The sequence below is a fragment of the Perissodus microlepis genome, chromosome 10 (genome assembly GCF_051167445.1).
Source record: "Perissodus microlepis isolate ML-2025 ecotype Zambia chromosome 10, ASM5116744v1, whole genome shotgun sequence".
Lineage (NCBI taxonomy): Eukaryota > Metazoa > Chordata > Actinopteri > Cichliformes > Cichlidae > Perissodus > Perissodus microlepis.
The window spans coordinates 12,175,934-12,199,961 of record NC_140470.1 but is presented as its reverse complement, the minus strand read 5'-3'; the positions used below and the strand labels follow the sequence as shown (position 1 = coordinate 12,199,961).

At 41.0% G+C, this 24,028-nt stretch overlaps 2 protein-coding genes across 2 annotated transcripts; both read right to left on the bottom strand.

Moving 5' to 3' along the window:
* Window positions 1–643: 643 nt before the first annotated feature.
* On the bottom strand, window positions 644–18,953 carry LOC146378916 (forkhead box protein O1-A-like). The gene is made up of 4 exons (XM_084942073.1): window positions 18,131–18,953; window positions 7,025–7,216; window positions 5,742–6,911; window positions 644–5,615 (listed from the first exon to the last, which is right to left on the bottom strand). Exons 1-3 carry the CDS (start codon window positions 18,728–18,730, stop codon window positions 5,754–5,756), a joined length of 1,950 nt encoding a protein of 649 aa, XP_084798199.1. The 5' UTR covers window positions 18,731–18,953; the 3' UTR covers window positions 644–5,615; window positions 5,742–5,753.
* Window positions 18,954–20,257: 1,304 nt separating this feature from the next.
* On the bottom strand, window positions 20,258–23,892 carry mrps31 (mitochondrial ribosomal protein S31). Its single transcript, XM_084942072.1, has 7 exons — window positions 23,705–23,892; window positions 22,659–23,093; window positions 21,868–22,020; window positions 21,616–21,759; window positions 21,434–21,510; window positions 20,879–21,019; window positions 20,258–20,786 (listed from the first exon to the last, which is right to left on the bottom strand). The coding sequence occupies exons 1-7, from the start codon at window positions 23,806–23,808 to the stop codon at window positions 20,551–20,553; spliced, it is 1,290 nt and encodes a 429-aa protein (XP_084798198.1). The 5' UTR covers window positions 23,809–23,892; the 3' UTR covers window positions 20,258–20,550.
* Window positions 23,893–24,028: the final 136 nt, after the last annotated feature.

The window sequence follows — 24,028 nt, the reverse complement described above, 5'->3', positions numbered from 1 at the left end:
CAACCTTGAAGCAGATGGGCTACAGCCGCGGAAGACCACACCAGGTGCCATTGCTTTAAGCTAAGAACAGCAAACTGAGGCTACAAATGACACAGGCTCACAAAAACTAGACAACAGGAGATTGGAAAATGTTGCATCTTCTTATGAATCTTGATGAAAACAACAGGAACCTCATCATCTGGCACCAATAAACATAGATCTACTAGATGTACACACAGCTATGACTATACATTATACGCCAATTCAACAAAAGGCTTACCTGCTTCAAACATAAAACCATAACCAATCAATGGTCTCAACCTGATCTCAATTTCCTGTAGATTTCGGTGCCACTGGTTTACTTTGAGCAACTCCCAGCATCATATACTAACAAGAGAAACCTAAGTTTACCTACCTTGTCTTCGGTGACATGCTAGGCTCGAGGCAACTTTAAACGCAAACTCGAGAGCGGGCAGCAGACAAGAGATATGGGGCAGCACAGCCACCCTGCTGAAACGTACTAAAGAGAGTTAGCTCAATCACAGTAAACACCTTAACCATCACTCACCCACTAAAAAAACCCTCTGATGTTTAGTCTCCACAAAAATATCCAAAATAGAGTCCAAAATATCCCGGACGAGCCCCCATTTATTTTATGACCCGGCTCAAAAGCCAAACAGTTGGTACCACAAAGATCATAAAACCAAAACTGGTGTGCCTCCACAGCCTGCCTCAAGCATGCCTTTATCCACATGCCATGTGTGGTCAATTGGCAATTGAAGACTCAATTGACAACTCTTTGCACTGCCACTGCAAAGAGAATAGAGGTTGCAGAGGGGCGTAACAATGGCAGGAGTGATAATAATAATAATAAGTGAAATAATCTAATACATCTATGAAATGACAAATCTTACTCTTTTGGCTGCTCTTTTTAAGGGGACACCTCAGCAGATCATCTATCTCTCACTGTAATCATCTTGCCCTGTCTCTAGTATCCTGGTCTGTCACACAAACACTCTGCAACACTCTGTCTCAAAACTGCCCAACCTGAGCTGTCCCTCTGATTTACTCATTTCTATTTCTGTCCATTTTGGTCCGTCCCAGTGAAGATCTTAGCATCTTTACTTGTGTGAACTCCAGCTCCTCCTCCTGTCTTTTTGTCTTTTACTCTTGCTGCTGTCATTCTGTCACAAGCCACCTGGGCACTCATTTCCATCCACTACACTCTCTTCTTCACCTCTTTTGCATGCTGCCCATTGCTTTGGATGGTCGACCCCATTAAATCTACTCATTGCATGTATAAAATAACAAACATTCACACTTAAGAATCAAGTGACGCACTAATGCAAAAAAAAAAAGACATCATTTCAGTCCTGCCTTTGGTGATGTATGCATTTAATGGATTACGTAGAAAAAAACAGCATTCTTTGAAAAATATCTGGACATGAATACCAAAGATATCCATATACGATGTTTATATTTCTATAATATATTTGTATTTACATGTTTGAGCTAACACAACAACTAAATCAATTAATTGAAAAAATAATGCTGAATTTTATTTATCCTCAAAAAAACACATTTGCACAGAAATGTGCACATTAATTTGTGTTACACATGAAAAGAAATAATACCAATTTCCTAATTAAATATAGCAGGCTCAAAACATTTCTACAAAAAATCTTCATAAGGTAATGTTAAACTATTTAAACTATGTTAAACTAGTCCTGGGACATACTTATTTTGATATGACAGAAAAATGATAAGAGACCTCTTATACAACAACATAATTAAATTAATGTGATAGAATACTTTTCAGCGAGTTTTGTCAATGATAAATCTTTCAAATGACTTAGGTTTAATTAATCCTGATGTTATATAGAGAGATCCGTAAAGAGGTCCCCATTTATATAACTTGTTGCAGAAATAATGAAATATGAAAAAATATGTACAAAATCAAAACTCTGAGATGAAGACAAATCAAATACACAATACTCAGTGAAGAAAATTGGAAGGAAATGTTCCTTCAACACTTCAGAGGTAAAATTTTGAGGTATGAGTGTTCATATAGCCACTGATATTGTTTGCACTGTGATATGTAAACAACCACGTCTAACACAATCATACATGCTGTATAAGGGTTCAGTACTACAACAATTAAGAGGTCAAAATACGAAAAAAAAAAAAAAATGTAATACTAAATAAAATATGTACAACAGAAGTTTGCGAGATGATGTTGACACAATAAATTGGCACTTTTTTTTACAATGTGTTTTTGGTGACATATGAAGCTGCCTGGAAGTAAGCAGCAAACACTTGCCTATGTTGGTTAAGTTTCATCAACCATTACATGTTTCCAGCTATTTTAGGATTTCACTACTACCGGCCTTTTAATCGACCTCACATTCCCAAAAATATCCTTTTGATCTGAGAAAGTCATGAAAAACACATTTCACTCTTTAAATTATCCAGTACAGTTTTTGCAGAAATGTTTAACGCATGGTAGAATTTACAGTGTCCATGTAATCCTGTAAAAAACTGAATATATGTTGCAGTGATTGTTACACTGATAACCTTTCCCCCCAAGAGGCCAAATAAACTTAAGAAGCATTAGTATTTAGAGGTATTTCCAAACACTAAAATTCTCTAGACTGCTGTTAAAAACTGCATTAAAACAACATTAACATAAAATAGAACATTTGCATTGGTGGAGATCTATATGAGCCTTCTCTTAGATTTAGATTAAGAAACTGCAGCCATCTCAATACAATACATACAGGATATTATACAAAACATATGATTCACGAAGTTCAAAATCGAGAATTAACAGATTACAATAAAAAGCAAAACATGCAGTATATAAATTTCCTATTTATAGTTTCAGGTGGGGCTACAACGATTCGATGACATAATCGATAACATCGACTATAAAAATTCGTCGACGGTCATAATCTAGAACCACGTAAATATGTTTTTGCAACTGCAATACACTATAGGAATTTATGGGGGCAGTGTCGCCTATATGGGCTGCCAATACGGCATTCAGTACTAACGACGAAGAACGTAGCGCGAAAAGTAAAACAGCTGGCGTGGGGAAGAGGGGAGAAAATGCAAAAAAATGTGAAAGTTAATTGCAGACTGTGCAAAACCTTTCACGACAGCACTACTGCAGCGCAAGAGCATATCCGTCAGCACCCTGGTGCGGTGACGTCAACTCTGAACGGGTCAGTTTTAGAGAGTTACGTTAGTGCGTCGCGTTGATACCTCGTTTATGTTTATGTTAATGTTTGTGTTAGCTTGCCTGTCGGAAATTTCTCATGGAAGATGCTTGCTAAGCAAACACCATTTCAGTTGTGTTAGCTAATGAGTGAAATACGATGGTAAAAACATTAAACTGGAGTAGCAATACTCTCCCTTTTTTCTTTAACATTAATATTAGCGTTTATTTCGAATAGTAAACCTCTTCTAGAATTTATTTTGGACTGGAAAATAAAATCTTTTTGATTTAATTTGAAGCTTTATTTGAACTTACGGAGAGACGTTTTTAGTTTGCACATTGGTTTTTTTTTTTTTTTTTTGTTTAAATACTACTAGCACTTTAATTTGTATTGCTTTATTTTTATTTACTTCATTTTTATTCTGTCCTACTGAGTAATGTTAAAAATAAATTGGATTATTTTCATATTCATATGTTTTCTGTGTCATTACTTTCATTTTCTTTGGGTAGAGACAACAGGGTGATATTCACAGGTGGGCATACTTGAATTGAAGTTGAGAGTTATTGAAATAATTGCTGACTAATCAAAAAAATAAAATTTGCAGATTGGTCAACTACCAAAATGTAGGTCTGCAACAATTTTGGTGTAGCTCATGTTTCAAGGTCTCTAATCACATCTGATAGTGAGAACATATAGCTGATACTCAACTGAAGTTCTTCACAACATCATTTGATTCATAAACTTGTATGTGGTGATTATGCAGAGGTATATTTTTGTGCATATACACTTTTTTCCAATACACAGCTTTTCCTCTATAATGTAATTGGTATTACTGATCAGACAATACACTACTTTATCTATTGATTATCAGTTAACCGTAATGATTTCTCCTGGTTGACAGTGTAATTGTTTTGCTGTTGATGGCTGGTTCCTAAAACACATTTCTAAATATAATCCCTAAAAGCTGAAATACTTTACTAATTTGGGTCATAATCATATACTATACTGATTACATGCTACCAAGTCCTCTTTTGAAGAATCTGGTGCTAATTTTCCAAATTGTTCTTGTAATTTCAAAAAATTGATCAAATGCCACTACTTGATAATGTAACTTATTTTCAATGTGGAAAGATTCATCTTGGTGAAGATGCCTCTTTGTTTGTCTTGCCCTCATAGCTACCCTACATGATGCTGTCTCCTTGCACCACAGGGTAAACTATTTTTAAATCATCTTTCAAGATCTACAAAGTAATGTGTGTTGGAAAATAGAATTGTGTTCCCAGTGTACCTTTTAACAAAATGCCTCTAAACAGCTTTTACACTAATCATGCTAGAGTAAAAATAAGACTGCAACCTCATTGCAACTAGAAAGGAATGGTAATTACCTGGTGATCACACAGATTTATTTTTTTTTACTGTTGAAAACCAATTGCAAGTACTTGTGGTAACTAAGTGGCTGCTCAGAGGTTCAGCACTCAACCTCTCGGTGCTTGCAGTTTGCCTGGTGGGATGAAATCTGTCACCAAACAACCATTGTCGGACTCTGACTAACTGCTATTACTCTCACAGATTGCAGAAGGTTTGCAAATAATTGTCATCTGATTTATAAATGCAGACACACTGACAACATATCATAATCAGTTTGAGTCAGTCTGCACTGATGAGACACAAATCAGTTTCTTTGCAAAAGAGGACTAAACCCAACTGGTTCTATTCTCGTTATGTTCCTATATAACAGCAAGGTTGACAAGCACCTATGTCATTTTGCAATTAAATTGCAGCAGCTACATCACAATTTCTGTTTCAAATCTACGAGCTTCTGGCTCGACTCTGAATGTAAGTAGTTTGTGTAAAAATCTGTTTAATGTAGACAGCAACAGATTTATCACAGTTAATTACCATATTCTCGCAGACAAATTGCATGTAATTGCCAGCTTGACCTCATCCAACCTGATAGCAAACTGACTCCATCTTATTGCCATTTACGGCTATTGGCTGCAAGTGGTTGCAGACCTGGTGCCTGTCTCTGAAGCAACAAATTCAAACTTGAACTTATTCACGCGTTCGTTGTACACAGTTGCAGTAATCTTGGTCATTCTGCATTCTCCAGTCATTGTTTTCCCGTGTGTGATTGTAGCACAAAGACAAATTCGTGTTACGCTGGTTCCTTCTTATGTATTATAACATACATACTTTTGAACATACATACAGTTTTTGATAGGTAGCTGAGAGCAACGCTAGTTCACTTATGCAGGCTTGTCTCTATGTTTTATATTCACTGCAGTGATTGTTGCGTCTTATTTCTGCGTCAGGACATGACTGATAAACCTCTTCTGATCTGTGGATAATGATGGTGAAAGCTTCTTTGGATTCCACTCTCTGAATGAAGGTGAGCAGTAGAGTGATGTGGAGAAAAACCTGCGGGGGTGAATGAAATGGAAAATGTTCAGGGATGACAAACACTCTGAGGGTGTTTATGTTTGTTATCTGTAATAAAATGTAATATGTATAAGAAATTAAGGGCAGACTAATGATCAGTCTCACCTCTCTGCGATGCTACCCTGACACCCAGTTGTGTGTGGTCGTCTTCACCCTCTGGGAAAACCCACGAGGCCCAGCTGCTGGATCAAAATTAAAGTCCAGCCCCCCACCATCCATGAGTGTGTCATGGAGGACGGACTCCAAGTCACATTCAAACCTTTCAGTAGGCACACTGTCCAGATCACTGGGTAGGTGCTCTTGATGATGATGACTGTGTGGGTGCACAGAGTTGAGTTCTCTGTAGCTGTTGCTGCTGCCGTAGGTCACTGAGGCATCATTAGTGTGTGGAGGGAGTCCGAGGGGGAGCTGCATGCACGACCTTGGACCAGCCATTCGAAGAGAGGGCCCTGAATGGCTAGTCAGGCGTATCATGTTACAGCTATTCAAGTCTTGTGAGGCAGCTGGACCCTGGCTATGCAGAGTATGTGGATTTACACGAGGAAGTGGGTGACTCTGAGAGGGATTCATCATTTTTACCCCATTATGACCACCCACATGGCTTTGGCTGCTATAAGTAGGTATTGGACAACTTGCCCTGCCAACTTCAGAGTGCATCATGTCCCTTCTGGTGTCTGGTTCTCCTGTCAGCAGCCCAGAAGGGAAGATATACTGGTTCTCGTAAGCCCCAAAGCTGGGCTTAGTCTCTGGAAGTGTCTGCATAGGAGCAGGGGACAGGGAGTGCATTCTCACCTGACTATACAAGCACTTCTGGTAGTCCTGCTGCTGGTGTGGGGTCAGTCCAGTGGAGTTATAGGGGCTACTCTGAAGCATGCCGGCGTTTGAGGAGCGCGGGGAGTGTGAGGAGTCAGAGCTGAGCTGGGAGGGTTTAGGAGACAGCAAGTTAAGGTTATCCAGCAGATCCATGACCTTTTCTGAGCGATGCTGGCCCATGGATCCAGACACCTCAGACAGGCTGGGCAGGGTAGAGGTTATCTTAGCACCAGCAACTCCAGGATACATTATGTGGCCATCGGACTCGCCCAGATCATCCTGTTCAGAAGGGAAAGGTGAACGGCGACCACTCAGAGTACTGGCATCAGAGCTGGTACGCGTCCTAAAGGTTTTCCAGGTGTCAAACTCTTCGTTGCTGTGGGAGTTTGGACTTCCAAGCCAGGTAGAGTACTGGGAACTGGGGCTGCCTGCTCCTCCTTCAAGCCCTTCCTGTAGAGCCATCTAGAGATAGTAGAACACAAGAACACTGAGTACATGTAATCTAGATTCAACAGAATTTAAAAAACAAACATTTGGCTGAAATATCTATGAAGGTTCAGTTCAGGAGCAGAGACCTTTTTCTTTGCGGCTCTTCCTCTACTCTTGACAAACTTATTGCTGTTGTCCATGGAGGTAGCTCTGCGTCGGGGTGACTTTCCATTCTTTCCTCCCTCTGGGTTCAGCATCCACCAGGAGCTTTTTCCTGTTCCCTCGTTCTGTATGCGCACAAAGCGACTGTGCAGGGACAGGTTGTGTCTGATGGAGTTCTGAATGGGAGAAAAGTGATTCATTTGTAAGTTTTCCCTCACACAAATATCATGGTCAGTTTAATAAATCAGTGCCTGTCACTGAATATGATACTGAACAAAATAAAGTATCGTCAGCAACATAACTTAAGAGACTCTTTTCTCCAGAAATACAGGACCTATTCAATGAAAGAGGGAAGTGGTGATCAATGTTGGACACAAGTGTGACAAAGATAGATGATAATTCATATTACACTATAGTATAATAGTGCAAAATTTGACCAAAGAAACATTTCTCGTTAGTTTCTTCACTCGGTCTGCTTTTTTTTTTTCTTACATTTTTCCTGTTCCTGAATACATTCTGACTTTTACGTTGTATTCATCAGTTTTTCTCATGCTTTAACTGCTTGTATTGTTTTGAAGGCCCACGAGAGAGCTTACTAGGGTGTCCATCTCTCCTCACTGCGGACTATAATCATGTTTCCTGTGATTTCCACTGACTTTAATCAGCGCAGCCCAGCAGCAGCAGCAACAACACTGTTCGCTTTGGATCCAAAGTGAAAAACAACAGTGAAAAAACAAGGAAAAAAACAACAACAAAAAACAGGGTAATTTGGAAGACACGTTACAGAAAAAAAACATCACTGCTTAATCTTGCCTGTGCCCATCATCGAAAATTACACCTCTGAAAGAGCTCATTGAGATCACTGAGCTGCTCTCTTTTTTTGTATGTGGTCAAATTTGTCCTCGTCCAAATATGCACACACCTAAAGCCTTATTCAGTAGATTTTTAATGCCATGTTATGTATCCCAAAAAGGATGCAGTAGGCGCCTCCTGTGGTAATGCTCTCAGGAAGAAAACCAGTGTCGGTCGGGAGGTCATGAAGACCGTTAGACATGGCACAGACACACTGTACAGACTGGTCTTTCTGTGACCCTAATATGCAACTTGCTGAGCTTGATGGGGGGGACAATGAAAGACTAAAGTGTAACACAATACGTGCAAGTATGGAATTTCCCCCTAAACACCCATGTGAATAAGAAAGCAGCTCCCTGCAGTTAGTAAACCCAGATGTTCCCAACCGCAGGATTCAGCAGGGATATACAAAGCACTGAGATAAAGATGTTCTCATCCAAAACAATAGATGGATTGTCTCAGTGTGTCTCTGACATTTTGGGGTTAAAGTTAAGCTTCTGGCAACAATATGACTTCTAATCTATAAAACTACTCTCAGTGAAAGTATTATTTCAAAGTGGAAATTATCAAAGTAGATTCAAGGAATAAAACCAGAAAAAACTGCAAAATTGGAACAACTTTGACGCTTTTCAAGTATTATTTTTTGTGCCGTCGTCATAAGAAGGTGCTGAAAGATGAGTTCAACCTCAAGCTGTAAACTGACAGAGTGAAAACAGAGAGTGGTACACAAGTTAGATGTTTTTTTGTTTTGTTAAACAGAAACTAAGAGGAGGTCACAGAGTTCGAAGCTAAGTTGGGGAGGGCGACACTGTAGGATGTTATTGCCGGCAGAGCCGGGGTCAATGAGTTCACTGTGTGCTAAACACGAGCTGCTCATACGAGCTGACGGGGACATGCAAACAGGTTGGATGGCAAAGGAAGAGCGAGGAGGAGAATCATCAGATGTGACACGCTGGGTAAGACCCGCTTCGTGAGACTCACCAAAACAGCTTCTTTGGACTGCACCCCACCACCAAAACCAGACTCCTCCCTTCTCCTCCAGTGACTTTTAAATGAAGCTTCCTGTGTCAGAGGACATCCTGCACATGTAGACTGAAGAGACCTGAGGTTGTATGATTTCAAAATGCAATTCAATCATAGCATTTTAATCTCATTTGATTTATGACCCTTTTCTCCCCATTTTCCTTTTTTTAAATGATCTCCTGTAACTGAAGACGGGACCGGACATCTTAGCAGTGTGCTGCACAGACTCAAGCCTGCAAACCAACATTTATTTCACTAAACAAATGTGAAGTCTCTCTCACGCATGGCAGAGATCACTGCTGATATGCAAATCTCTACAGCCTTTGATTAGCACCTACTATAGATCGTGCACTGCAAGGCAGTGCTGTGGAAAGGGAAATTTTCTTCTCTGCCTTATCTTTGACAAACCTCAACTCAACTCAAAGACAACAAAAATACCCCTTCCTTTTAGTTCAGGAGGTGCCCCACTCAATCATTATTTCTTTGAAAGAGCCGCCTCAGGTCCAGTCTTTCTTTTTTTTCTGTTGCGTTATGGCATATTTTGTAGTAGTAAAATGTGTGCTTTTGTGGTTGCAAAACATTTCATGAGAAATCTATTTTTTCCTCCGCTGACCTGCTTTGGCAACCAGGGAAGTGACGAGGTCCAGATTACAGAGGAACTTAATTGACATAAATGTTTAAGAGCAAAGATCCTCTTAGAGAAGTGATGCCACACAAGTCTGCAGAAGAGTATTACAAAGAAATCTGCAACATTTTCTGCTCTACACTTGAGGACATTTAGTAGTGCTGCCCCTGAAACAAACCGGTGCAGCATGGAAGAGACAGACAGCTTATGCAAGAAATCCTGAAATCAGGAAAGACCGAGTTGGGACAAAATCTACTTTCAGTTCGTCCTCAGAAACGGGTCATTAGGCTTCCCACATGAAAGGAGAAGACAGCACCTGCCACAACTCAGGTGAGATACCCGGTAGAACACCTGAGCTGGAGTAAGGAGAGTCATCCATCATCCATAATGCAGCATGAAATGACTCCTCCTACTGGACTTCAAAACAATCTAATTGACGCAGCTGCTGTTTCTTGTGTAGTGAAGCATGAGGCTTGCAGTAACGGTCGCAGGGTAAGTAAACAAACAGGGCTCGGTTGCAAGAACAGGTGCGGCCTCAGTGAAAGTGGCCTCAGTTGCAATCGGTCTATGCATTTTACATACAGCGCCAGCTACAACCACAGACAGGACAGAGGATCTCCCAGGAGGCTGACTGCTGGAGACCAGCTGCTTCTCAAATCAGTAACTTGGTTTTTATCTCAATGATGAAAGCTTACATGTAGTTAGTGATGGGGAGGGGGACAGGGAGAATGACCTTGTCTTCCCATCAGTAAATTTCCCAGGCAGGAAAACGTGAGAAAATATAAATATCATTTTTTTCTTTGAAGGCTTTAAAAGTTAAAGTGTACTGTGACTTTTGATGTTAAATGTTAGCTTAGGTTTTCAACCTTTAGATATTGCAACCCTGTAGATAAGCATTTGTGTTTGTATTTGTGCCACTGCTATATTTTGTCATTATCTTTTACACAGTTAGCAGCAAAACCTATAAATGGAAAATAGTGCAGTTTTTTGCTAATAGCTGACAGTTATTCAGTCCTTCTCATTGGATTGCTTGATTTCCCAGTAAGAGAGCCGAGAGGTACTGTCCTAATCTTTGCTAACATTCGCTAACGCTAGCCACGATAAGCTGCAAAAATGCCCGGGTAAATAATGGTGCAATTTGTTGCTCACGAATTCAACTGTTTTTATATATTCAACCAAATATAAATGCTGTTAGTCACACCTGTTCAACTGCTCATTAATGTGACTGACTAAGCAGCTAATCAAATGGCCACAACTCAATGCATTTAGTGATGTCGATATGGTCAAGATGACCAGCTGAGTTTAAACTGAGCATGGGGAAGAAAGCTGATTTAAGTGATTTAGTAAAATTGTATGGCTGTTTGTACGAGACAGGCTGGTCGAAGTGATTCATAAAATGCTGCTCTGCTGGGATTTTCCCACACTACCATTTCTTGGGTTTACAGAAAATGGTCAGAGAAAGAGAAAATATTCACTGAGCAGCAGAAAAGAGGCCAGCTTGCTTTGATCTGATCGAAAGGGAATAGTAGCTCCAATGATTTTTCGCTACAATCAAGGTATGCAGAACAGCATCTCTAAATGGACAACAGTGAACCTTGAAGAAGACAGGCTATAGCAGCAGAAGACCACATCAGGAACCACTCCTTTCAGCTAAGAACAGGAGTCTGAAGCTATAGTTGTTATAGAGTAGTTATAGAGGTTGAGCAAAATTGAACAACAGAAGATTGAAAAAACATTGCCTGGTCTGATGTGTCTCAGTTTTTGGATGGTTTGGTCAGAATTTAAGATAAACAACATTAAAACATGGATTCAGTTGACTTCAGCCTGCTGGTGGTGGTATTTTTTGGAACACCTGAATATTGTTGAATATTTCCGTCACCTTATGACCACAGTGCACCCATCTACTGATGGTTATTCCAGCAGAAATACTTGGTTATACCAGCAGAAGCTCAGCTGTTCTCAGATAACCTACACAGTCACAAGACAGCAATCCACTGGAGCACCTTTGAATTGTGGTAAGATGGGAGTGTCGCATTATGGATGTGCAGCAATTGTGTGATGCTGACATGTCAATATGAACCAAAATCTCTAAAGAAACGTTTTCAACAGCTTGTTAAATCTATTCTATAAAAAGCTTGAAGGCAAAAGGGAGGGGATCAGCATAAGGTGTACCTCATGTTTTTGTCTTTTTAAGGCATACGTTTCAACATTTTACTGACCTCAGTGATAGATTCCACTGCACTCAAACAAAGTGCTTGTGCTGTGTCTGCCAAAAGGTTTTCAAACAAAGTTGTAGAGAATGAGGAAACTGGAAGAACAATTGTCTATTAATCAAGATCACATTAGCAGGGAAATTAGGAAGTGTGCTAATCTATGTAGCTGCCAGTGACTACAAAGAGCTCAGCAAAGCCATTTTACTGCTGTCAAACTTCATTTCAAAGCAGGATTTTAGGTAATACAGGCTAAAAGGGTAAGTTACTGGAAAATGTATTTGATACTGCTTGACTTCATGAGCATAGCCAACACCCTGCTTCTTTAATTTACATTAAAGTCCAGATCTAAAATTGTACTTGACTAAATCGAAGTGATTTTCTGCTAACATGTAACTACCACTACAAAGCAGTTAGTTATCTGGTAGAAATAAGAGAATAGGAAAAACGAGCACTTGCAGAGATTACAGTCTTCCTGTGCTGCCTTCCTGTGCACCCCTCCCCCTTTCTCTTATGACCTATGATGCACAAAGCTGTGAGCATAGGGCCCGGGTTTGCTTTAACAAGGCGGCAAAAAGGTGAGAAAGCCTGCAGAAGAAGAAGAGCATGCGAGCCTGGTGCAGAGAGTGCAACTCTTTACAGCTCCACATACAGTATGCAGACTACTGAATTAACAGTGAGCATCAAAGGAAGTGACCTGTTTCTGCAATGGCATCATGAAGACGAATGGAGAGATCTGCAATTAAATAATTTAAGCACAAACACTGCACTTCAATCATATTTGAATATTCAGAAATAACAAGACTATCTCAGCCAATTATTGTGAATGAACCGCATTCTTTGCACACTTCATCGGGTGAAAAGGTCACCTTTTTTTAAAAAATGTATTTCTGTCATCCTCTGACCCCGTCTTTTGTATTTTGCATAATGGATTAGATGCCAAGTACATTTTGTGAACATAATATATTTGGAGCTGATTATTATCCTGCACAAGCTGGAGGACAATGCAAAGATCCACATGCCACAGATTCCAGCGGCTCACACGTGTAGACAGCAGACAGTACACAGGCCTCAGCCCCCAGCAAACCAGTCAGCTGATTGCTCCCCTCCTTCCCTTAAGCTATGGCCGTTCCTCTTTGAAAGCCCCTGCCTCAAGCCTCCTTTTCTTCATGGGGTTACTTGAAGCTTTTAGTGGGCCTCTTAAGTTTGAGGCAGACATCCCTTTTTAACCTTGTGATCCCGAGACAAATAGCTGGCAGTTACTCTTTCTCTCTCGCTTCTTTTAATAGTTGCTACCAGTTTTCAGGTCAGTGTCCTTAACAAAGTTCACAAGGCAACAATGAAACAAAGGTTGATTAATAAATGAGATGATCCATTAGCATCTAATGCAATGAATGCTCCTTGTTGTGATTATGTTGTTTGTTTTTGTGCAGCCCACATAGAGTCATGTGAAAAAGAAAGTAAAACTAAGTACACCCCATAAATTAGTAGATTGTGGAACCAGCTTTGGCAGCAATAACTGGAAGTAAAAATTTCTGTATGACTTTGTCAGTCTTCTCACCTCACTGTGGAGAATTTCTGGCTCACTCTTCTTTACAGTGTTGCTTCAGTTCTTTCAGGTTTGCGGTCATTTGTTTATGCACAGCACTATTAATATCTCACCACAGAATGTTAGTCAGGTTGAGGTCTGGACTTTAACTGGGACATTACAACATCTTGATTCTTACCTTTTTTTCTTTGGTCACTCTATTGTAGATTTGCCGTTGTGCTTGGGATCATAGTACTGTTTCATGACCCACTTTCAGACAGACACCCTCACGTTTGACCTTAGAATACTTGGTATACAGAGAACTTTGTGGTCAACTTCATGACTACAATGTGCCTAGGCACTGTGGCTGCAAAACTAGTCCAAATCATCACCCCTCCACCACCGTGCTTGACAGTTCATATGAGGTGCTTGTGCTGGTATGCTGTGTTTGGTTTTTGCCACATGTGGTACTGCATTATGGCCAAACATGTCCACTTTGGTCTCCTCTGTCCTAAGGACTTTATTCCAAAAGTCTTGTGGTTTAATCAGATGCAACTTTGCAAAACTAAGGTATGTTGCTATTTTCATTTTACAGAGAAGAGGCTTTTTCTGTCAAGAGTTTTAACATTTAACATTCTAACTGAGGCCTGTAGAGTCTGAGATGTAGCTCTGGGTTTTGTGCAATTTCTCTGAACATTGCACAGTCTGATCTTGGTGTGAATTTGCTGGGACGTCCACTCCTGACATGCTAAAAAACACCTGAATGCAAATAGCAAACTGTCAAAGCAACTGCTTTTACAGAAGTGCTCACAGTTGCTGATGCTCAGTTAGTCAAATTCACTGATTATCAGAACCTGGCTGCTACTTTTCCTCCTGATTCCTATGAAAGCAGTATTGGGTTGTTTTAAGCAGCAGGTGAAAGTTTCTACTCAGTTTCACTTACAAAGGATGTTGTTTGCAGTTCCAGGTTTCATATCTCAGTGTTTAGCAACATTTTAATCTTTAATGTTTGTATATGAAGAAATAATTTTTGGGGCCATCAGGGATGTTTTTTCTTAACTGCAGAACTGTGAATGCCCGCTGACCACAGCATTTCCATCCAATAGTTCAATAAACATTTCACTCAAAACCACAAATGTAAACCTCCTGTTATCACTCACAGAGTCAAATCTCTCATAGCAACCCATCCAGTAGATTCTGTCGTGGACAAAACCAACCAATGTTTGTTCTGGATGAAAATTTCCATTTCTTTTTGTTTTAATCTCTACAATAAATGTAAAAAGGTTTTACTACGCAGCCATTTTTGTGGCCTTACTATGTGATCCACTAATAGAGAATATTACAAACTTGGTTAAAAACTGAAGCCAGTGGGAAAGAGATTTAAATTTATAATGTCTAAAAAAAATGTCTTAAATTAGCGTGGCTCTAGCTTTTCATTCAGGACAGTTCTAGTCACAGAAGCTGGAAAAAGGAGATCCACTGCTCAAACTGGGAAACATATCGAACAAATCTTGTTATAGCACTCAAGCAAGTGTATAGGTCACAGCAAAACCTGCCAAGAACTTTGGTTTGGGTTTTGCCATCACTCCAGTCCCGCTATTGGCTCTTATCGGCTGTAAGTTGAGGGACAATGACCTTTTCCACTGTGCCATTTGGCTCATCCTGATACCTTCAGTCTTGTTTGTCACTGGTTTCCAGAATGGTCATATGCATACATCAGGCGTGAGACAGGCAAATCAACACATTGCAGATCTGTAGGCTTGGTGACCTTTTGACCCCCGCGCTAGATAATATAGTGCGATAAACCTCTTCACAGGAGAAAGTAACTAGACTCAACTCTGCAGGCTATCACCAAAGCAACCCAACAAAATATTCTTTCATTTGCAGGGCAATGTTTTTAAAAACTTCAAAAAACGGAGGGGGGGAAACGCTTTTTTGTAATCAACATGTTTTTGGGTGACACCTCGGAACTTCAGCGGCAGTTAAACTCAAGAGCGTCACTTCCTGTTCCATTATCTAATGTCACAGTTCATTGAGAAAAACAGTGGCACTGCCAGTAAAACGCTAAAAGTACGTTGCAAGCTGTTCACTGCTACTCACAGACCCACCAGTATCCCAGGGGAAACCAGTCCTCCCCGAGTTAACTGAGGGGCCCTCTGTTGTCCCAAAGGCATCATGATCACTGAGCTGCCACACAATATTTAGAGGGGAAACCAAAAGAATCTCCATGACATACAGTAGACAGAAAGATGCTGAGGCAGTGCCTTTCCCCTTACCCTGCGCTCCACCTATCTATACTTTTTTAGGTGTACTGCTACAATCAAGCGCAATGCCCTCCACCCACTATTAGATCCCTGGCTTATCTTTGTGCATCACTACAGCAAGAGACGAAACTGCTTTGTTAATAAAAATGCCAAAAAGCACAATCATAACAAGTAGACCAGCAATTACGTTTATATGTGGCACAAATGTTGAAATGATATAAAAGTGATTTTGCATAGAATTGGATTCACAAAAATGCTGTGTATATGATCTCTTATTGATTCATCCTCTTTTTTTCCCCTGCCCTGACCCTCATGTTTTGCAGGGTGGGGATGTTAACACATGGCACTGTTTTCCATCCACCGGGCAGGAAATGCATCATAGTTCATTGTGGGGGAACCGCCGTGTTTTTTTAACAGGAAAGTGTAAAAATAACTATAAGCCGGCGGTTCCAAGGCCTGGTGGGCATGCCAGCATTCAGGAATGGCGAGGCTGAAGCAAAGATGTGTTGATTATACGTAAAATATGTGAATGATCATGAGCTTTTGCTCTTGATAGAGAACTGAGAAGCGTTCGCTGCCTCGCTGAAGGGTAACAGAACCTTTCTCTTTGCTCTTTGTCTTTATCTCTATGACTAAGGAAGGGAAAGACATTCTTCATAAAGCCAAAGTGCACCAATACAATTATTTATTTCCAGAATTTGTGTCTTAAAGACACCCCCCCCCCAAACAAAAAAAGCAAAGCCCTTTAGTAAAAGAAATCTCAAGGTCCTATTGAACAAGAAACCCAAAGAGAGAGAGAGAGCAGAAGAAAGAGATAGGATGAAGAGCAGCGATCCCTTTCTCCAGGCCGTAGCATCCGCTAAGGAAACTCTAGAAGACAGGGACACAAAGATATGAGCACACAACTCAGGAATGGAGGATGTTTGACGTAGTTCCCAGCATCCCCTTCTGCCAGTCCCTTCCCCTCGAAAACACTCGCCAGCACTGATTGAGCTGTTTATGTAGCTTCCAGTTATTTCAAACAAAAACAGGCCGATTCGTCAGTGCCTGTACATTCAAGAGTGTGCAGATTTTTAAAAGAAGTAGGTTTAACAAAGTCTGTATATATAATAATCTGTGACAAAGCTTTTCAAGTAGGGTGGTGGTGGGGGGTTAAAACAATGGGAGCTATATATGACTGAGGTTTCCCAAAGGCATTTCCTGACAACTTTCAAATCACCTCTCAAGAGAATGCAGGGGGTTACAGAAAAGGCTGCGACACTGAAAACTCAAGCAGAGTACATTTTGTTGGGTGTGTGCGGGCTTTAATTGGCGTCTTCTGTTGGTCCACCTTTGGCTTTGTCTGCGGGCTTCTGTCCATCGCGAGTGGAGTGACATCCTCACTGGCCGGATCAGCATGTTTGTGCAGGCATTAGGCAAATGTTTTCACAGCTCGTCCCCTGTACTAAATATTTCCAGGTCTGCACATTCAAATTGCAGTTTTCAGGGAGGTAGCAGGGTTTCCATGACTGTGGAAATGCTACGCAAGTCAATGTGTTTTGTGATAATACAGGTTGGCTCCCACATAGGTGTGTTTGCGGGTGGGGGTGGGGGTGGGGGAATCCACAGAGCATACCTACACATCTTTATCCTCAGTCAAATTTCACATCGCTCAGTCAGGTGTTTTTCTCAAACAAACCTGAAGTTTGTTTCTGCTTTATATAGAGAAAAGCAGTCTTGGTGGCATCTCTATGGGATGTTTACAGTCAGACCAGCTGGTTTGTCCTCTGCCGCTTTAGAGCTGCATGTGTCCTCAGTGACAAAGCAGAGAGGCATGCGCTACCACTGACAGAGGAAACCACTCCAAAACTTCAAAGGTTACTCAGAAGCCAGAAGTCAGCAGCCCCTCTAAAAGCTAACCATCGGACAGGTTTGAAATCCCACCATGGTGTTAAAAGAGAAAAGGAATGGGTTACTCGTGTTATTACTTAACTGCTAATAAATCCTGAATTAAAAGTTATAATCATATTTAAAAAATGTGACGGGTTGCTTTGCATAGCACAAATGTGAGTGCTGAGTGAAGATACTAAACCAAATGCATTGCACTATGTGCACACAGTGAAAGTGAATACTGTCACTTTCCTGAAGCAAACCAAGTTGTCTAGATAAAATAAAATCACAGGTTTAAGAATTTAAGGTGTAAATATCCTGCTACCACGTCTCTATATGCGAGTGAAACAGGGCTGGGGTTTTTTTTAAATTACAAAGGCAATTAATTGCACATCAAACCTTTGCATTTCCTGCTCAGCAGATTGTGCAAAACGCCTTACAGTGGTAATCGGTGCAATAAGACGCTAATGAGGATGTGGCCTTGATATGTTTTGTGCAAGTTTCCACTGTCTGCATATAAAGTCTAGCACGTTCAAATGTCACTCCCTAACTTTTCTTGGTCTCATGATTTTGTCCAGCTTTGCTGCTGGCGGCACTTTTTTCATTGGTGCTGCTTGCTGTGCTGTGGTGGTAAAGATGGTTACAGCGCATATATGCATCTCAGCTCACGCGCACACATCCTACTGACAGCGAATGTTCACGTGCACGCACACACTCACCTTCCAGCCCGCGGAGCTGGTGCTGTCTCCTTTGTCTTTGAAGTAAGGCACGCTCTTAACCATCCAGTCGTAAATCTGAGAAAGGGTCAGCCGCTTCTCAGGTGAGCTGTCTATGGCTTTGGTGATCAGGTCTGCGTACGACATGTTCCCCCAGGCGTTTCGCCGGGACGAGCTGCTCTTCCTTTGCCCGGGTCCACCCAAAGGTGGGACCCCAGGATTTGGCACCTGTTGCTGGGACGACAGCTGTGGACCCGGGACCTGGTGCTGCTGTTGGAGCTGATGATGATGGTGTTGATGATGATGTTGGTGGGGGTAATGATGCACACAGTTGCTGTCCCGGCACTGAAAAGCATTGCAAAGCGGCTTCTGCTCTGAGTATTCTTTATAGTCCTCCTCCACCAGGTCGAGGTTTCTGATGAACTCGGCGTTTGCTGCTGGCTCCTGCTGCACAGACGGTGCTGGGGAGGATGTGTTGGAGCTGGCCGGGTCGATGAGCTCCGGCCGGGGCAGCGGCCAGGTGCAGGACCGCGGGCGAGAGAGAGGCTCGAAGTCCGGGTCTATATCGCCCGGCTGCGGCTGTTGTGGCAGTAACTCAGCCATGTCAGGGTAACACCGATCCTCTGTCACATAGATGTTCACTTAAAAAGAATTCGCCAAATTGTTAGTAAAAAATATAAAACGGTGACATAAAGATCGAGAGGCTAATAACGAGTCATCAAGACCGAAAACAAACCCTAAAAGAGAAAGAGTCGTTTGTAATGTAAAATAAAGAGATATCTAAAACTGAAGTTCACACCATACTGTGTCAGCAGCAACTCTCAAGTCTGCCGCTCTAACAAGTGGTAGACAGTACCACACTCCGGTGCTGCCTTCACGGCTTACTCACAGGCTCCATCCTCCGAGCTTTGCAACTTGAAGGTGCGTTCAAGTGCTGTCCTGTTGACAAAGCACACCAAATGGACCCTCAAATTTGCAAATCCACATCAAGGGTGATTTAACTGCCTATTTAATGCTACAGTTAATAGTTTGGGCACACTTTCTCATAGCATCGTATCTATGTATTTATTGGTGCACTTGAGTTTAAAATCTTATTCCACGATTTTCTGTGCTTGGTGCTATGAGTGACAGTCATCTCGACAAAAATAAAAAGTTGTCGTTACTCAATACCAGTTTTAAAAATATATAGTGAAAGGGTTGGTTAGTCAGCTATCTCTTTCAGTTCGCTTGTCATTCAAACACATTTTGGCGGGACTTGAATGCACCATACAAGCTGAGAGGGCATGTTTTTAGTTTCAAAACGTTTTGAGGGGGGGGCTCAGCTGATTCAAAACACTGCCCTAAGCTTAAAAAAAAGAAATATATTAGGGCCATTTGTACAGGTTTTTTTTTTTTTTTTTACTTCTATACAAATATAGCAAAAAATGTTAATGTACTCCTAAACTTTTTTTTAGTTGAAGTATCTGGGTGCCATCTTTAAAACTGTGGGAAATCCTAATTTAATGCGCAACCACAACGTTCAGTAGCGCCATCTAGTGGGCAAGCCTTAACAAGTCTACACGAGTTCCTCCCTCCCCCCCCCCCCCCCCTCTGCACTGTATGGCCCAGACAAACAGAAACCAGGAAGTGTTGCCAACATCTTATCATGCCAATCATTCTGTTTAAGGAAAAGTGAACAAAATGTGGAAGTGGGGCACTTTGAAACATCAACCTGTCAGTTTCCACTTTCTCAGACAATAGATGGAGCAGGGTGTTTTTAGACCTGAAAGGATCCGTGTGGCACGTTGTTAAACAGGTTGTTTAACTTTAAAAGCACTTCCCCTGAGAAGGGGTACAGGGTTCACGGTCTGATTGTGTTTTCTACTGTAAACTTGATCTCAGATCCTCAATACTGCTCACAGGTTATAGTTCTTGCAACCGGTCTGGGAAAACACAATCACTCATGACTGCAAGGTGTTTGTATGACCTGTGACACTTAAAGAATACAAAAATATTTTCATCTGCACATTTTCTTTGTCACACAAAGGTCATTAACAATCCATTCAGCTAGTGTTACTTGTTTTTAAAGTCAGTTACTCTAATTAGATACAAAAGGAAACCTTTTATAACAATATTTCAGTGTAACAAGAATAAATCAACACAACCATTTTATTTACATCACTTAATACCACTTGTGAATCACAAAAATATTGCATTGACTGTGTGTGCAGCAACATTTCACTTCCTTTCAGGGCATTTTTCTCAATAGTGTGACATCCAATATCTCCACTAAGTTCTCTCCTGCAAGAGTCGAGAAACCAGGAAGGTTTTGACTGCCGCATAAACTGTATTGAGTAATGATCACGGTGGCAAAGTCTCGCTTTAAAGTGTTGTTTTTATGTGACCACAAAGAACAAATGCAGACATATTAAACCGTGTTAAGTTTATTCAAGGTAAACATCAGCCTCCTTAAGCACTTCCTCTTTTTGATGGAAGTAGTCCCTAAACCAGGATATATGCTCCTTCTTCTGCTGCACAGTCAGGTAGGGGTTTCTGGACAGGCCGGTCACTACTAGCTCCATGAAGTGACGCACTGGCCCCTCACGAGGGAAGCCCTCCTCCAAGTGCTTCTCTAAGAAGATGTGCTCATGGAATGGGACCTTGGCTTCCTCTTCGAGGCCTAACACAGCAAGAATGAATAGTCAGTTTCTCTCTCAGAAAAATGTATTTTCCCCTCTTTTAAAAATAATGAAGTCAACCTTCGTTACTCACCAGCTTCATTGTCTACTGGGTACTGCCATAGTTTTCCTTCTTTGGTCCACTGGATCATTTCCTCAAACTCATTTCGAGGCATCTGATTGGTCGATAGAGACAACTGATTTGCAAAGTCCATGTCCCACAGAGTCGGCTTAGCTGAAAATATGATACAATGACATTAAAAGCAAAAGATTTTGCAATGTGACATGAAATATGTTTACGGAGTGACAGGCATTAAAAGCATCACAGTCTTGACAAGCATTATTAAAGCGCCATGCTTAACATGTTTGATACTGTGTCATGTTTCATCAGTTTAAGCTTGAAAAATCAACTGTCACTCATGACTTGCTTACTAGAAGTCTTCATGAGGAAGACCACTGTTAAGTCAGTGATCTTCTGGTGTGGTGCATACATTTTGAAGACAAACTTTAAAAATGTTTATTTTTAGGCGTTAACAATGAGACAAGTAACACCAAAAAGTGGCCTCTGTGAGCAAACATATGAAATGAACAGTAAGCTTCAAATTGAAAGAAAAAAAAGAAAGAAAAGAAAATCTAAATCCATCAATACCTGCTGCTGGTTCAATTCCATCTTCATCAGCAGCAGAGGTGAAGATGTTAAGTCTTTTCCCTAGCAACAAGTTCCTCCTTAAAAAAAGAAAGACATTAGACACAAGATCCATTAAAAACAACAACAACAACAAAAACACAGACTACACAGTAATTAGTGTGAAGAGCTAATAAAAATATTACCGTTTCCGAACACCGGACAGCTCGGAAGTGATTCCTCTGTAATGTGTATATCCTCGCCCGTCGTCATCAAACCGGATCTGATCGGCTGGCCAGGCGTTCTGCCGGTTAGGATTCTTGCCTACTTTCATTTCAGCGATAATCACTCTGAGAAAATATTGTTTGATTATTTTTTTGTTAAATAAGCTTTTCAGAAAAGAAAAGGGGGGGGGGGGGAAGCAACAATCTCATTAACTACAGTTATTGGGGACATACCCGAGGTTGTTAATGTCGCCTTTCTTCTGAGCCTCAGTGATTGCCTCGTGCTGCCTCAGCTGCCTGAGCAGCTCAGATTCAGCCTGGCTGCGGTTAGGCAGAGTGGAGGCAGCAGAAGATGCTGCAGCAACCAGATCAGGGTCCAAAGTATCACTAAAAACACAACCCAGGGAGGCACAAATGAGTGAATGAAATGTGACAAAAGTATAGCTCCTAAGGTTTGGTTTTTAATTGTATGGACATAAGTATTGGGCTACTCTGAATTCAGGTGTTTTCATCTCCAATCAACCACTGAGCCATGCAGTATACCTTTACAAACATTTGTGAATGAATGAGTCATTCTAAGGAGTTCACTGAAATCAAGTAGCTGTAATAATATGCAACAAGTCACATTAGTGGAGTTTCTTCCCTTCTAGAGATTCCACACTCAGCTGTATGTGGTATTGTTGCAAGGGAGAAACATTTTGGAACTACAGCAACTTAGCCATGAGCTGAGTCACCAAGTACTGAGGCGCACAGTGCATAGCACAGACTAAACCATTACAATCAGCACAAAAACTGTGTGCTGGGAGCTGGATGGCATAGGTTTCCATAGTTGAGCAGCTTGTGTAGGTCTAACATCTAGGTAGCCCAGTACTTTCCATATGATGTAAGTAACTATAGATGAAATAAACTTGAAAGAGAATCATGTGGAGTGACTGCTGTTGTCATCTTACAACTTTATGGGCAATGGTGTGAATAACACAAAAAACTTCAATAAGGCAATACAACCCTTCTCCACCTTCTCTCACCTCTGTGATGAATCATCCCCTGTAGCCTTCTGAAACATACTGATGGTGCTCTCCATAGGTGCCGCCTTCGGCTTATATTGTGTAACTGACTCATAACTTTGCTTTGCCTTCAGGTTTTTGAGCTTCCTTTTGTTGGTGACTTCTACTTTCATGGCTCCAAGAAGATTCAGGAGACTCTCCTTCCCACTCTTAGCTGCATCATTGTTCATTTTCGCTGGCTGCTTTGATGCAACCTGTTCAGTTTTAACATCTGTCTGCTGCTCTGTGGCGTCTCCATCATCTGCCTTCAACACCGCTGGCTCCTCCTTCAATTCGACCACCTCCGCTTGGCCACCCTCTTTAACTGCCTGTGTTTTCTGGTCTTGGTTATTCTTCTTTTCACAGAGCGAGCTTGAACTTGTGCTGAAGGTTTTTACCCCACATTTATTTGTAACCCTGTGTCGAGAGATAAACAGATTTGTGCATCAGAAGGAGCCAAATCTGAAAAGGTCACGATTCAGACTTTTGATAATTATTACATTAACACAATATCATCAATATTGAACGTAATAAATGTTAAGGAGGGGGCAACAGTGTCTGGAAAAAATAACATTATTATACATTATAGATTTGTATGCAATTCCATGCAGTTTTAATCTACACCATTTACAAGCATACCGCTTAAAGACAACATGACAACTTGTGATGCTTTGCATATATCTTATATACTTATATTATATACATATAAGTCTGTGCATCTATACGTGAATCAAACTTTTTTTTTCAGGTCCGTGCGATTAACTTCACATACACGTTACCATGGAAACAATCGCCTGAAGAGCTGTCAGTCAAGACGTCCATCCCCCTCTTTAGGCTAGAATAAGCTAGTTGCTAGCCACATGCCACTCTTGTTTAACGAAACAAGCAAAACTCAGCATATTTCGTTTGTACTGTGGCAACCTGTTCTTTGACATTAAGAAGCTCGGCAGCTGAGTCTCACGGTCATTAGTTACTCTGTTTCACAGTGTGGCCCGTTCAATCACAGCTAAGTCACATCGTTACCTCACCTGAAAACCGTCTTGTCACATTTAGCTGCTAAAACACACGAGTCGTAGACATTGACTGAAGAACTTCGAGGCGCCAACAAAGTCCGAAATATAATTCTGTACATTGTGGCTTGTTGTAATGTCCTTCCACGCTCCTGTCGTTTACCTCCGTTGTTACCACATAAGGTCACCCCTGTAAACTTTAAGAGAATAACAGTTCCGTTCCAGGATGTGCAAAGACTCGATGTTTGCTCTTCAACGTAAGAGTGCCGAGTTTTAATTTAGTCTGGATTTATTTGTAACATTGGCAATCTCAATATTAAAGTAAATTTAATTAATTTAACA